Source organism: Hylobates moloch, unplaced genomic scaffold, assembly GCF_009828535.3.
Source record: "Hylobates moloch isolate HMO894 unplaced genomic scaffold, HMol_V3 SCAFFOLD_2, whole genome shotgun sequence".
In the NCBI taxonomy this organism is placed as follows: domain Eukaryota; kingdom Metazoa; phylum Chordata; class Mammalia; order Primates; family Hylobatidae; genus Hylobates; species Hylobates moloch.
Genome location: NW_026652277.1, coordinates 142,659,961 through 142,672,722, shown reverse-complemented (window position 1 = coordinate 142,672,722; position 12,762 = coordinate 142,659,961). Strand labels below are relative to the sequence as shown.

The following is a 12,762-nucleotide window of genomic DNA, read 5'->3' as shown; positions in this document are numbered from 1 at the left end:
AACTTACTGTTTATGTAACGTATCGTTTTAAGTCTCTGTTTGCATTTTCAGTCAGGGACTGTACACACTTGCAGTCTAGACCCAAGCATGAGTTAGCCACAAAACATAGAGGAATCACATGGTATGGAGCCCTGTTCAGTTTGCCTCAGCCAATGTTATTAAAAACACTATGATATGCAAGGGACTCAACATGAAGCTACCACGTATGGGACTCTAAGACATTGTCCAGACAGTCTAACAAGACAAGCAGACACGAAAGAAACAACTTCAGTGCATGTAAGATAATATAAGATACTGTGAAAGTATATAAGCAGTGACTTGGAGGGTGAGGCAACGCTTCACAGAAGAGTTGGCACCTGAACACACAGGGTTTTGAAAGATGAATAGGCCTAGGACAATTGGACACAGGATCAAAGGGCATCCAGGATTGTGCAAAACGCTGGCAGAAACATCACAGATTGAGAACTGCTGGAAGAACGCATTCACCGTCAGTGAAGGAAAGCTGGTCTGGTACACTCTCAAGCTTTCCAAGAAAAAAACCAAGCTTTCAAATAAAAGCAGAAGAAGAAAGTTTCACCAGTGCTTGTTTTGAGAAACCTCTTAGCCTCTCTTTGCTTTGTTTTGCTCTTTCTGTTTTGCCTCCCTCTTAAAGAGTGCTGGCTTAAAACCTCAGTAAAAAAAAAAGTACTTCAACTTCACTGTGGAAAAAGGAAACTGAAAAGTAGGCAAAGGCCAAGGGATACATTTTTTTTAAACATTCACTCTTTCCTGGAATATATAAATGAAGCAAAATTACAAATTCATGTATTATGGGTCTGAAATACTTATTTCAATTCTTTTCTCCACCAGCTCCATAAATATTTATTCTATGCCCACTGCTTGTTAGTTTCTGGGATACCAGGCCGATGAGGCAGTCTCTTGCTCTCCTCCTTTGAGCAAGCTTGTGCTTGCAATCCTGTGTAAGAAATAAGAGGAGGGCAACAACTTGTATCTTGTGCCTTCTACACCTGCCAACCATAGCCTGAAGTTCACAGCAAAGTTACATTCCAGTTAAGTAAACCAGTGAGGTCAAAATACACTTAAATAACAACTGAGACATGAGAAACTAACAGAGATCCTCAGTAAGTGTGTCGGTCACCTCCTCGCGCGAGCAGGGAGTTCAGATCGACAGCAGGACCACCTCGCCAGTGATTTGGAATGATAAATGGGGAAGAGAAGGGGGTGAAGTTACCTGGGCGCTCAGGTAGACTTTGAGGCACTCCTCGCACACGGCCTTCTTGCAGCAAGGCAGGGGCTTGATGGGCTTGTCTTCCAGGCACACCCGGCACATCAGCACCATGAGGGGCGCATAGGGATCCCCTACACCGCCCAGGCCAGAGTAGGGTGGAGCTCCCAACAGGCTGGGCATGGAGAACGGCTCGGGCGCCAGGTAGAACTCCAGCTCGATGCTGCCGCCGTCGGGGGAGAGGGAATCCGTTGGGAGGGACAGTCGGGGGCTAGGGAAGGAAGAGCGGGTGCTGGGAGGGTTCAGTACTGGCGGAGTCCCAGGTGGCGACGCGGGCGGCGAGAGCTGCTCCGAGGCGGGGGCCTCGGGCAGGTCGCTCTCCACGCAGTACACGGAGCAAAAGACTTGTCTCTTGGCGAGGGGCGGGCGCCGCTGACCCAGCACGTCCAGGACCAGTCCGTCGGCGGCCCCCGCGCGGGTCCTGGGCTCCAGCTCTTCGCCGGGGGGCGCCTCCTGCTGTTCATCCCCTCCCTCTTTTCGATCCCCAGCTTCCTCCTCTTCCTCCTCCAGCTCCAACTGCAGTTGCAAGGTCTGGGGATTGAGAGGCCCAGTGAGTGCCACTCCCGCAGGCTGCGCCGGTGCTCGTCTCTTACTCCAGCCCGGGGCCCCCAGGCTCCTCGCGGGCTCCGGGGCGCTGGTGTCCACGCAGCCCCAGTCGCTTCCGCAGCCACCGCCGCTCGGCTCCGCGGAGGTGGCGCGCAGCGGGGGCGCCCGGGCGCTGTCCTCCTGAGGCCTCGAGGGCTCAGGGTGGCCCGCAGTGCCACTGGCCAGGGTCTGCGACTCCTGGGGCCCGCCGCTGCCGCTCACCGTGCTCTGCTCCTCGCCCATCGCCGCCCGCGGCCCGCGCCGCCGCTGCCCATCCAGCCGCCGGGACCCCCACCCGGCGCCGGCGGGCAGCGGGGGCAGTGTCTAGGCTCCACGCGCGGCTCCGCTTCTGCTTCCGGGTCCTTCCTCCTGGGCTGGGACGCCCCAAGTCCCCTCCGGGGAGCCCGTGCTCCGGGGCTGCGGCGCGTGGGGAGCCTGGCCCGGCCCGCCGCTCCTCTTCGTACTCTGGCGCGGCGGGGCACTGCTTCGGGGGCGCCGAGGGCCGCTCGCTCTGGGCTCGGGCGCGCCCGCCCCACATGCAGCTCGGGGCGGCGCCGCAGCCCCAGCGAGCCCCAGGCGGGACAGAGGGGTCTGGGAGGAGACGGCCGTCAGTCCCGCGCCATCACCGGTCCCGGCTGCCGGACGCGCGGCCGGAGGGCGGTGGTCAAACGGTCGAGGGGCCTGTGGCGCCGCCGCGGCGCGCACCAGGAGGTGCAGCCGGAGCGCTGGCCAGCCGCAGGGCCCCTGGGGGAGAGGCCGGAGCCGGCGACCTCCCTCTCCCCGCGCTTCACCTAGAGCCCTCCTCGCCGCCCCTCACCCCACCCCTTTGGCGCACACCTCCCCACACGTACACACGCGCGCAGGCACCCGCGCACACACACACGCACACCCTGAGTGGGTGTGATCTAAGAGCTGAGATGCGCTTTCTCGCCCGGAGTTCACACTCAGCCTCAACAAAACCCTCAGAGCAGGCGGGCTCCCCTTTGGTCTCCGCATTCGGTAGAACTTCCTACAAAACTACACTCAGCTCTGGAATTAGAAAACGATGGCTATTTAAGATGTCGAGTTCAGAGAAATAATGCTAAGGATTATGAATTCTAAATGCTGTATATTACAACTCTGTTTTTCTGCCTAGTGGAGTAGGAAGAATCTTTGAAACCCATAAATAATCGAAAAAGCACTTTCGATCTACTCCTCCAACTGGAATCCTTACAAGAGTTGATAACTAATTTAAGATTTGTCTCTTTTTCTTCGCCTACAGTATTCTCTTAGAAGTTTTTTTTTTTTTAACCCTTTTCAGCATTCCAAAATGGATAGCACAAGGTGGAAAAATGTCCTGGCCTAATTAATAAACTGGATCATTAGTGGAAATCATGGGCAGTTTCATTAGCATAACCATATTTATCCTCAAAACTGTTTCCAAAACAACAATTATATGTGAGCCAGGACTTAATTATGTGTTGATCTATCTTTATTTTACAGGAAGTATTACTCACCCAGACACTGGTGTGTTTTAGTTCCCTAAAGCCAGTGAAAACATTTTTGGGAAGCCAGCCCTTGTTTTTTTCTCCTGAGAGGGAATTCAATTTACACATTCATGTGATAGCAAGGAACTGTGAAGTGTGTAGAATTTTATTTTTTAATCTCGAAGTTGTTATGGGGTTGTTCTAAAATATTTTCCAAATCAGATGCAAATGATACAAAGGTGACTAGCGATGCAAACTAAGAAAGCAGTGTAATGCCAAAGAACATTTCCATCATATATGTGTGTCTGAGGCTCAGTTGCAAGCAAAGGTATGAATTCGATGTCTAAATACCATGTCATCTATCGGTCTGACCCAATAATGGAAAATTCTTATTTTGAAGATTAAATGCTATTCGAGGATTCTTTTCTTTTTTATCTCAGCTAAGTGATTTCCTGGTAACTGCTGTTTTCTCCAAATGATACTTTAAGTGCTTATTGTTTTAAAGACAGAGACAAGAAACCTACTTATGTGTGCCTTTTGAGTGTGCCATCTGATGACCAAGCCACTATTCTTTCCAGAGATATAAAAGTAATCTGCGTTTTCCAGGTGACAACAGGCTAAGACCAGAGTAACAATAATGGATGCCAAAAAGTATATTCCCACAGCGTCTATTGGAATAAAACCCCTTAAAGTCCTCTTATAGTTTTGGGAAGCCCTCCTCACACACATTTTTCACTCATATTCTGAGAACTTGTTCTTCCAGTGTTTACCATTTTATGCCTTATCCCTTAGGTTCCAGCTTACTGGAAGTGGCTGTCCTCTACACCAAACCCATTAGAAGTCCCTGCTGGCCGCCCATATCTCTACTGCTTAAAACTGCAGCCCTTTATTTTGCCATGACTTCTTCCCTACAGAATTCATCTGGCCTTTGTGAAAATAGAATATGTGGTTCCCTATTTCCACCCTCCACATTGGCCCAAACTTGCCTGAATCCTTGACCCACCACCCCTGGCATTCAATCTAGCGCTCATGGGACTCCAGCAGCATGGAAATGAATTAAATTGGAAAGTTAACATGGTGGTTCTACCATGAATTTTCTCTGAAGTGCATGAAGCACCAGTAATGATTGCGTCGATGGGATTAATTTTTAAAGAAGGATTGGTTGAAAATATTTTATTAACCAATATTTAATATTTTAGCAAAAATTCCATTTATCTGCCAAAAGCTTAATATTCTCAAAACTCAAACCATCTGCTCCACCTCAGGTTGTAAACAACTGTTGATACAACGTAAGTACTATCACTAATATTCCGCTCCTACTAATGTAAAGCTTCAAAATGTCCTAATCTGCAGTAAACTGTGTACCTTCCCTAAAATCCAGACTTCAATATCAGAAAACTATGTCAGTTTTAGAATGCTGTTTTTTCTATTATTGCCTTTCTTATCCTGGCATTAAAGCATGACTTGTTTTTGGCTCCCTTGAATTTTTTTTATCATTTTTATTAATGCATAATATTTGAACATATTTGTGGGATATATGTGATATTTTGATACATGCATACAATGTGTAATGATCAAATAAAGGTACACAGGATATTCATCACCTCGAACAGTTATCATTTCTTTGTGCTGGAAACATTTCAAATATTCTCTTCTAGCTATTTTGAAATATACAATATATAGCTATAGTCAGCCTGCTGTGCTATTGAACACTAGAACTTAGTCCTTCTATCTAACTATATGTTTGTATACATACAACCAACTTCTCTTCATCTGCCCCTATGTTTCCAGCCTCTGGGAACTATCATTATCCTCTCTACTTTCATGAGATCAACTTTTTAAACTCCCATATATCAAGAACATGTGATATTTGTCTTTCTGTGCCTGCCTTATTTCACTTAACATAATGATCTCTAGTGCCATCCATGTTGCTATAAATGACAAAATTTCATTTTTTATGGCTAAATAGTATTTTATTGAATATACGTACCATATTTTCTTTATCCATTCATCTGTTGATAGACACTTAGGTTGATTCCATATCAACCTATTGTGAATAGTGCTATAATAAATATAGGGGTGCAGATGTCACTTTTATTTACTGATTTCCTTTCCTGCTACTGGATAAATACCCAGTAATGAGATTGCTGGATCATATGATAGTTATATTTTTAATTTTTTGAGAAACTTCCATACTATTTTCTATAATGACTATACATATTTATGTTCCCATCAATAGTGTATAAAATTTCCCTCTTCTATGCATCCCGGCCACCATTTGTTATTTTTTGTCTTTTTGATAATAGTCATTCTAACTGTGGTAAGATGATGTCTCACTGTGGTTTTGATTAGCATTTCTCTGATGATTGATGATGCTGGGCATTTTTTAAATAAACTTGTTAGCCATTTGTATGACTTCTTTTGAGAAAGAAAGTCTATATAAAAGAAAGTCTTTTGAGTTGATTTTTGTGATCAACTGTGTGAGTGATAGGTGTCTAGTTTCATTCTTATGCATAGGGATTTCCAGTTTTCTCCGCATCATTTATTGAAGAGAATGTCTTTTCCCCAATGTTTATTCTTGGCACCTTTGTTGGAAATTAGTTGGCCATAAATATGTGGACTTAATAATATTTCTGGATTCTCTATTTTGTTTTATTGGTCTATGAGTCTCTCTGTTTTTATACAGACTTTCTTTTATACAGACAAGAAATGTCTATTAATGTCCTTTGCCCAATTTTTAGTGCAATTATTATATATATTATACTGTTGAGTTTTTTGAATTCCTTGTATATTCTGGATATTAGTCCCATGTGGGATGAATAGTTTGCAAATATTTCCTCCCATTCTGCAGTTTGTGTCTTTGCTCTCTTGATTGTTTCCTTTGCTGTGCAGAAGTGTTTTAGTTTGCTGTAATCCCTTTTGTCTATTTTTCCCTTTGTTGCCTTTGTTTTTGCAGTCTTAGTCATAAAATTATTGCCTAGACCAATCTCCTACAGCATTTCCCTTATGGCTTCTTGTAGTAGTTTTCTAATTTCAGGATTTACATTTGTATTTAATCCTTTTTGAGTTGATTTTTGTATATGGTGAGTGATAGGCATCTAGTTTTATTATTCTGTATATGGATTTCCAGTTTTCTCAGCACCATTTATTGAAGAGGGTGTCCTTTCCGCAGTGTTTATTCTTAGTGCCTTTGTTGAAAAATCAGTTGGCTGTAAATATGCAGACTTATTTCTGGATCTCTATTCTGCTTCATTGGTCTGGAGTCTGTGTTTATAACACTACCATGCTGGTTTGGTTGCTATGGCATTGTAATATAATTTGAAGTCAGGTAGTGTGACGCTTTCGGCTTTGTTCTTTTTGTTCAGCATTGCTTTGGATACTTGGGCTCTTTTTTTGTTCCATTTGAATTTTATATTTTTTTCTTTATTTCCATGAAAAATGACATTAGCATTTTGATAGAGATTGCATTGAATTTGTAGATCGCTTTAGGTAATATGGTCATTTTAACGATGTTTGTTCTCCTTATCCATGAGCATGGGATGTCTGTCCATTTGTTTGTGTCCTCTTTAGTTTCTTTCATCAGTGTTTCACAGATTTTTTTCTAGAGATCTTTTACCTTCTTGGTTAAATGTATTCATAGGTTATTTATTTATTTATTTATTTTTAAATATTGCAAACAGGATTATCTTCTTGATTTCTTTCTCAGCTAGTTCATTATTGTTGTACAGAAGTGCTACTGATTTGTATATGTTGGTTTTGTATCCTATAACTTTGCTGAATTTATCTATCATAACTAGGAGTTTCTTTGATGCCTTTACTCATCTCTTGTCCTTCAGGAACACCCAAAATTTGAATATTTGGTCACTTTTTTGTCTCATATGTTATCTAGGCTTTGTTCTTTTTTATTCTTTTTTGTTTTTTGCCTGATGGGATTATCACAAAAGGGGTCTTCAAGTTCAGAATTTCTTTTTTCTGCTTGACTTGGTGGATTTTGAAGCTCTACATTGTATTTCTTATTTCATTCATTGACTTACTCAGTTTTAGGATTTCTGTTGGTCTTTTTCTATGATATCTCTTTGTTGAGTTTTTCATTCAGATCATGAACTGTTTTTTTCTGATTTGTTTGTGTTTTTAAATCTATGTCCTTTTGCATCTCACCGAGCTTCTCTAATTTCATTATTTTGAATTCTTTTTCAGTCAATTGATTTCTTTTTTGTTGGAATCTGTTGCTGGAGAATTATTGTGTTCCTTTGGAAGTGTCATGTTTCCTTGCCTTTTCATGTTTCTTGCATCCTTGCATTGATATGTGCACATGTCATGTAACAGTCACTTCTTAATTTTTTGGATTGGCTTTTGTAAGGAAAGACTTTTTCCTATAGATGTATCTATGGTGTTGGTTGGGTAGGGCACTTTAGCTTTGATTCTGGGTGTGTGTAGTTTCTGTATGATTGCTTCAGCTGTAATCAGCATCAGTGGTATCTTTGAGTTTTCCTCAGTGGCTTAGGTTGCAATTGTTAGTGGAGGATGTGGTGAGGCTATTTTGGGATGGGAGACACCAGTCAGGTTGGTTATTGAGCTCTGATGGTAATGGTGGTGGCAGGACAATTGGACCCATCCTTGGGCCCCCAGGTGTATATGCTGTCACTGGTGTTTGCAGGTCCAGGCAGGCAGCCAGGCAGCTTGCTTAGGTTCCAACAGTGGCAGAGGTGGGTCGAGCAAGTGGGCATGTCCATAGGCCCCTTGGTGGCATGTGTGGTATGGACAATGACAGTAACAGTGGCAGGCCAATACTCAGGCCCTCATGCACTACTTGTGGTTGCACGTTGGTGGGTGGCAGCCTTTATGGTAGTGGCAGGCTGGGAGGGCCCATCCTCAAGCCCCCAGGAGAATTGCACAGACATCAGTAATGGCAGACTGTGTAATCAATCCCTAGGCCCCCAGATGACACGTGCAAGCACTGACAGGCCTGGCACCAGGAAGGACTGTTCTGTCCTCAGGCCCCAGGTGTTACACGTGGGTGCAGGCTGTGGTGGGTGGGACTGTTCAATTCTCAGACTCCCAGTTTATTTGCACAGGTGTTGGCAGGCTGGGCAGGCCTGTCCTCAGGCCTCTGGAAGGCATGCATAGGCACTGGTGGCAGCAAATGAGGTGCGTCAATTCCAAGGCCCCCAGAGAGCATGCTTTGGCACGATTGGCAGGCAGGCTGTGTCTGTTGTTAGGCCCAGCTGGCAATGACAAACCTACTGATGTTGTGTGCATATGCCAATGGTTCAGTCAGGGCAGGTGAGTCTTCAGGACTTCAGATGGCATACCTGAGCACTGGCAAGCATGATGTCAAGCATGGCAGGCCTGTCCTTGGGTCCCCGATAGTGTACGTGTGCACAGGCTGTAGTGTGTGAGGCAGGGCAATCCCCAGTGTCCCAGGCAGCTTGCCTAGGCACCAGTGGTAGGTAGACTGGGTCTGCTGTTAGGCCCCCTGATAACGCATTCATATAGCAGAAGCAGCAGGCAGGGTGGGTTGGTCCCCAAGCCTTCAGCTGTTGTGCTTGGGTGATAGCAGCAGTGAGCAAGGTTGGCCTGTCCTCAGGCCCTTGGATGACATCTGCGTGGACCAGTCACCAGGTCCACTGAAGGCATGTACATGTGCATGGTGCCCCTTCTGCTGGGGTGACTGGGCTGGCTGTCAGTGGCAGTGGTGTTCTTCAGGCTCTGGGGAGTGCACATTTTGCCTTACTTCTTCCTGGGTGCATCCTCCCCAGTGTGCTGCACTGTCTGTTCCCTGGGATGTAAGACTCTGCATGGGCTAGAGGCTTGGAACGCAGCAGCACCATTAGGTTCAGCCAGCGTCTCCGTGTTGCAGCGCTCTGGGTTGTCATGGGGGATTATCAATATTGGCAGCGTTCCGGGAATGTGAAGATGCAGGGCTTTTGGGCCACAGGGCAGGATGTAGGCTAGTGGGGGCTCTCAAAATAGCACCACGCTGCTTGGGTCTGGGGAATGTGTTAGACCCAGCAAGAGCTCCCCTCTGGAACAGTTGTGTTGCAAGGACCCCAGGCAGCTCCGTATACTATTCTCAGTTCTCAGGACTGCAGGAGTCTACTTCTAGGGATCTCTCCCTTACCCTTTCCCCACAGTGGGGAGCCTCTTTTGGCTCCTCTCAGATCCCAGCTGGGCCAGCTGCCTTGTTTCTCTCTCCTTCCATGCCTCAGATATTCCATGTCACTTCCTTGCTGAATTCCAGTGTTCTCTCTTTGATGCTGTATTCAATCTGTTTATCTACTTACTGTTTTCCTCCTTCTCTGTGGAGGAGATGAGTGCTGGATGCCTCTAGTTAGCCATTTTGAACTGTCCGAAATTTTTTATCGAGACGTTAAAGAGTTGAGATTTATTAACTCATTAAAAATGTTATATCAGAAAAACTATGACTCGTTTTAGTTTTACATATCAAAGCCAAAACTAATTTCTTCTGAACTATTGTGGAGAAGAAATACATAATATTTAAATGCCATGAAACAATTACAGCAAATACCTGACTTGTTTTTCTACCAATCTCTCAATTGTCAAAATAGGTATAAAATATAGAAATAATTTAATTAAAAAAAAATTCCTAAAAAACAGTGTCTGCGGTGGAATTTTTTCTACATCTGCTTCTGAAAGTTGCAGTGTGATGTTCATCCTGCCTTTCTTATTTCTTCCCTCTTATATGTGGAGGAAGAGAATTTGGAATCATGAAAGAAAGGGTTCATCATGTGGAAAAGAGAGGAATACAATCATTTCACTTTCTTTTTCCACCTAAATCCCCTAAGGAAAAATCCAAATAGCCAACTTGTATGAGATAAAGTTAAAAATAAAGCAAAACAGTATAATTTGCTTAAATTTTAAAAGTAATAAAAACCCAAATGCTTAGAACACAGAGGAAACCAAGAAGAGGGAAGAAGAGGAGAAAAGGAGGTAGGAAATAAGGGAAGGAAGGAAAGAGAGGAGAAGGGAGGAAGGCGGGCGGTCAGGCAGGAAGGATAAAAGGTCTTCACTTGTAACTTATTACCCAAAATAACCACTTTAACACATTGGTATATTTCCTTCTAGTGTTTGCATTTGTGTGTATAAAATATATATTAATAAGTGGCACTATTGCCAAAATAAAATAACACTCCTTTCCTGCTTTTGTTAATTAGTAATGTATCCTCAACATTTTTCATGCAACTAATACATCTTTACATTATCATGATTCGCAGCCATATAGTGTTTTACTATATAGTTATGTCATAATTTAACTAATTCCATTATATTAAAAATATATCATTCATTATTTTAATAAAATATATAAAATATATGTTAATATATCTCATATATAATGAATATATTATATTAACATATAACGATTTTTATATGCATTCCTAATATATCACAGGATGAAGTCCTAAGAATTAAATTGATGCAGAAAGGGTGGATGTATTTTCAAGGCTTTTGGCACACATTATCACAGAAACTTATCACCAATTTATAATCCCATCAGATAGTGTGAATGTGACAGAATTTAATTCCTTCATCATTCTAAAGAGATTTCTCAGAATTTAAAAAAACTATATATAACATCACACTTTGAAATTAATGGGCATATTCTTTTAAATGAAAAGGGCAAAATTAAATATTAACTGTTAATCCCCTTCTATACTTACAAATTTGCATTACGTGCTATGGTTTTCTTTCTCAGGTGAGGTTCTGACAGTTTCCCTTCCTCATCTTTTTTGAATTTTCTTGTTACTTCTTCCAATGGCAAGAGTGTTCTAATAAATTAAACTTGGTCATAGTTAATATTTCTTAATTTTTGATGCTAATTCCTATTTCTGCTTTTATAATGAACAAGAAAGAGAAAGTTGTTGTTCTTCTTGTTGTTGTTGTTGTTTGAGTGAAATCTTCATCCCAATGAACAGAGAAATAAGCTTGGTGTTAAAAGCTACTATTTGCATGCACATCCAAGACAGAGTAAGGTAAGCAAGTCTTCGTTTTTTGTGTTACAATTGAATTTACAATTGAAACATTTCCTGGATGTCTGTTATATCATGCATCAAGCTCTGGAAAATTTAGTTTACTAACTTGTTTAATAGAGAAAATAATCCTTTCTCCAGATTTCCCTTTATAACATCTATGAAACACTTCAGACATTCCAGAGCAGATTTTGCCTGTATATGGAAGCCCAGCTCCTGGCATTCTGCACATATTTCGATTGCAAAAAAGCATTTTTAAAGGAAAGAAACAATATAATAATTCTATTCTGTAGTAACTTAAAGCATCATATGGAACTGAACTTTCCAAATTATGGGTTGAGGTGTTCTGAAGCACTGCAGCAAACCCATAAGATCACATGGAACATTAAAAATTCTTGAGGGAATCACAGTATTACCTATCAACACATGCAAATGCTACTGTTATGTTGTTTGGACCCAATTACTATTAGGAATTTCTTTTGACCTAAAAGGTACCATGAAAAATAATAGAAGAGCACCATAAATCAAGACAGTTTGGAACCTTGGGTTGGACACTTCAGGTACAGGGTAGAAACAACAGGATGGGACCCTATTCTCTAGAAATTTATATTTTAAATTTGCAAGGCACACTTGTATAGTAAAGGATCAACCTCGCCTAAAGAAAGGTTTGCCTCTTGCCCCCAGCTCCTGAGAGGTAACCTCAAATCTTTTGGAATGGCCAGCCAGAGGAGTGTCTTTATTTGACTTGGGGTCCTTGAGCCATGCCACATAGTCTGTGCTAACAATGTGATTTATGGTGGGGGCCTGAGTCAGGCAGTATAGGCTTGAACTCTGGAGGTGCTAGAAACTAAGGTCAGCTATGTGGGTGGTTATCCCCCAATAAAAACCCCAGACACCAAGGCTCAGGTGAGTTTCCTGGTTGGCAATACTCAATGCACATAGTCACACATTATTGCTAGGAGAAATAAGCACGGCTTGCACAACTCCACCAGGAGAAGACCACTGTTAACTCTGTCTGGACCATGCTTTATGTGCCTTTTCTTGGTGTTGATTTTAATCTGTGTCCTTTCACTGTAATAAACTATAATTGTGGGTAAACAGCTTTGCTGAACTCTGTGAGTCCTTCTATAGCAGTATTGAACTTGAGAGTAGTCTTGGAAGCTCCTGACTACCACTGACTAACCACTACATCATTAACTTTTATAGGTTTTCATTTGTGATTTTTTTTCCCCAGCAGAAAGATGTCATTGAGAAGGTATAGCATCCATTAATGTAAGAATAAGTTTAATATAAAAAATACCCAATCTGGTCATACAAGAAAGTTCATTTTATTAGGTAATATAGATAAGAAACCTGCCATTTTTATTTATGAGCTACATGAAATTGGTTTTGACATTTTGCATGACAAAATCAACAAGAGTATTAAATGATTCTGAAA

The 12,762-nt window shown here is 42.6% G+C and overlaps 1 protein-coding gene and 1 long non-coding RNA gene across 2 annotated transcripts in view; one reads left to right on the top strand and one right to left on the bottom strand.

The window, feature by feature from the left end:
* Positions 1-2,221, bottom strand: part of RNF217 (ring finger protein 217) — a 128,610-nt gene extending 126,389 nt beyond the window's left edge. Inside the window, exon 1 of the mRNA XM_032158224.2 lies at positions 1,232-2,221. Coding sequence (XP_032014115.1) covers positions 1,232-2,113 — 882 coding nt within the window. The 5' untranslated portion in view covers positions 2,114-2,221. The remainder of the gene's footprint in view (positions 1-1,231) is intronic.
* Positions 1,631-12,762, top strand: part of LOC116471659 (uncharacterized) — a 54,621-nt gene continuing 43,489 nt past the window's right edge. The window contains exon 1 of the long non-coding RNA XR_004248838.1: positions 1,631-1,835. This is a non-coding gene — a long non-coding RNA (uncharacterized LOC116471659). The remainder of the gene's footprint in view (positions 1,836-12,762) is intronic.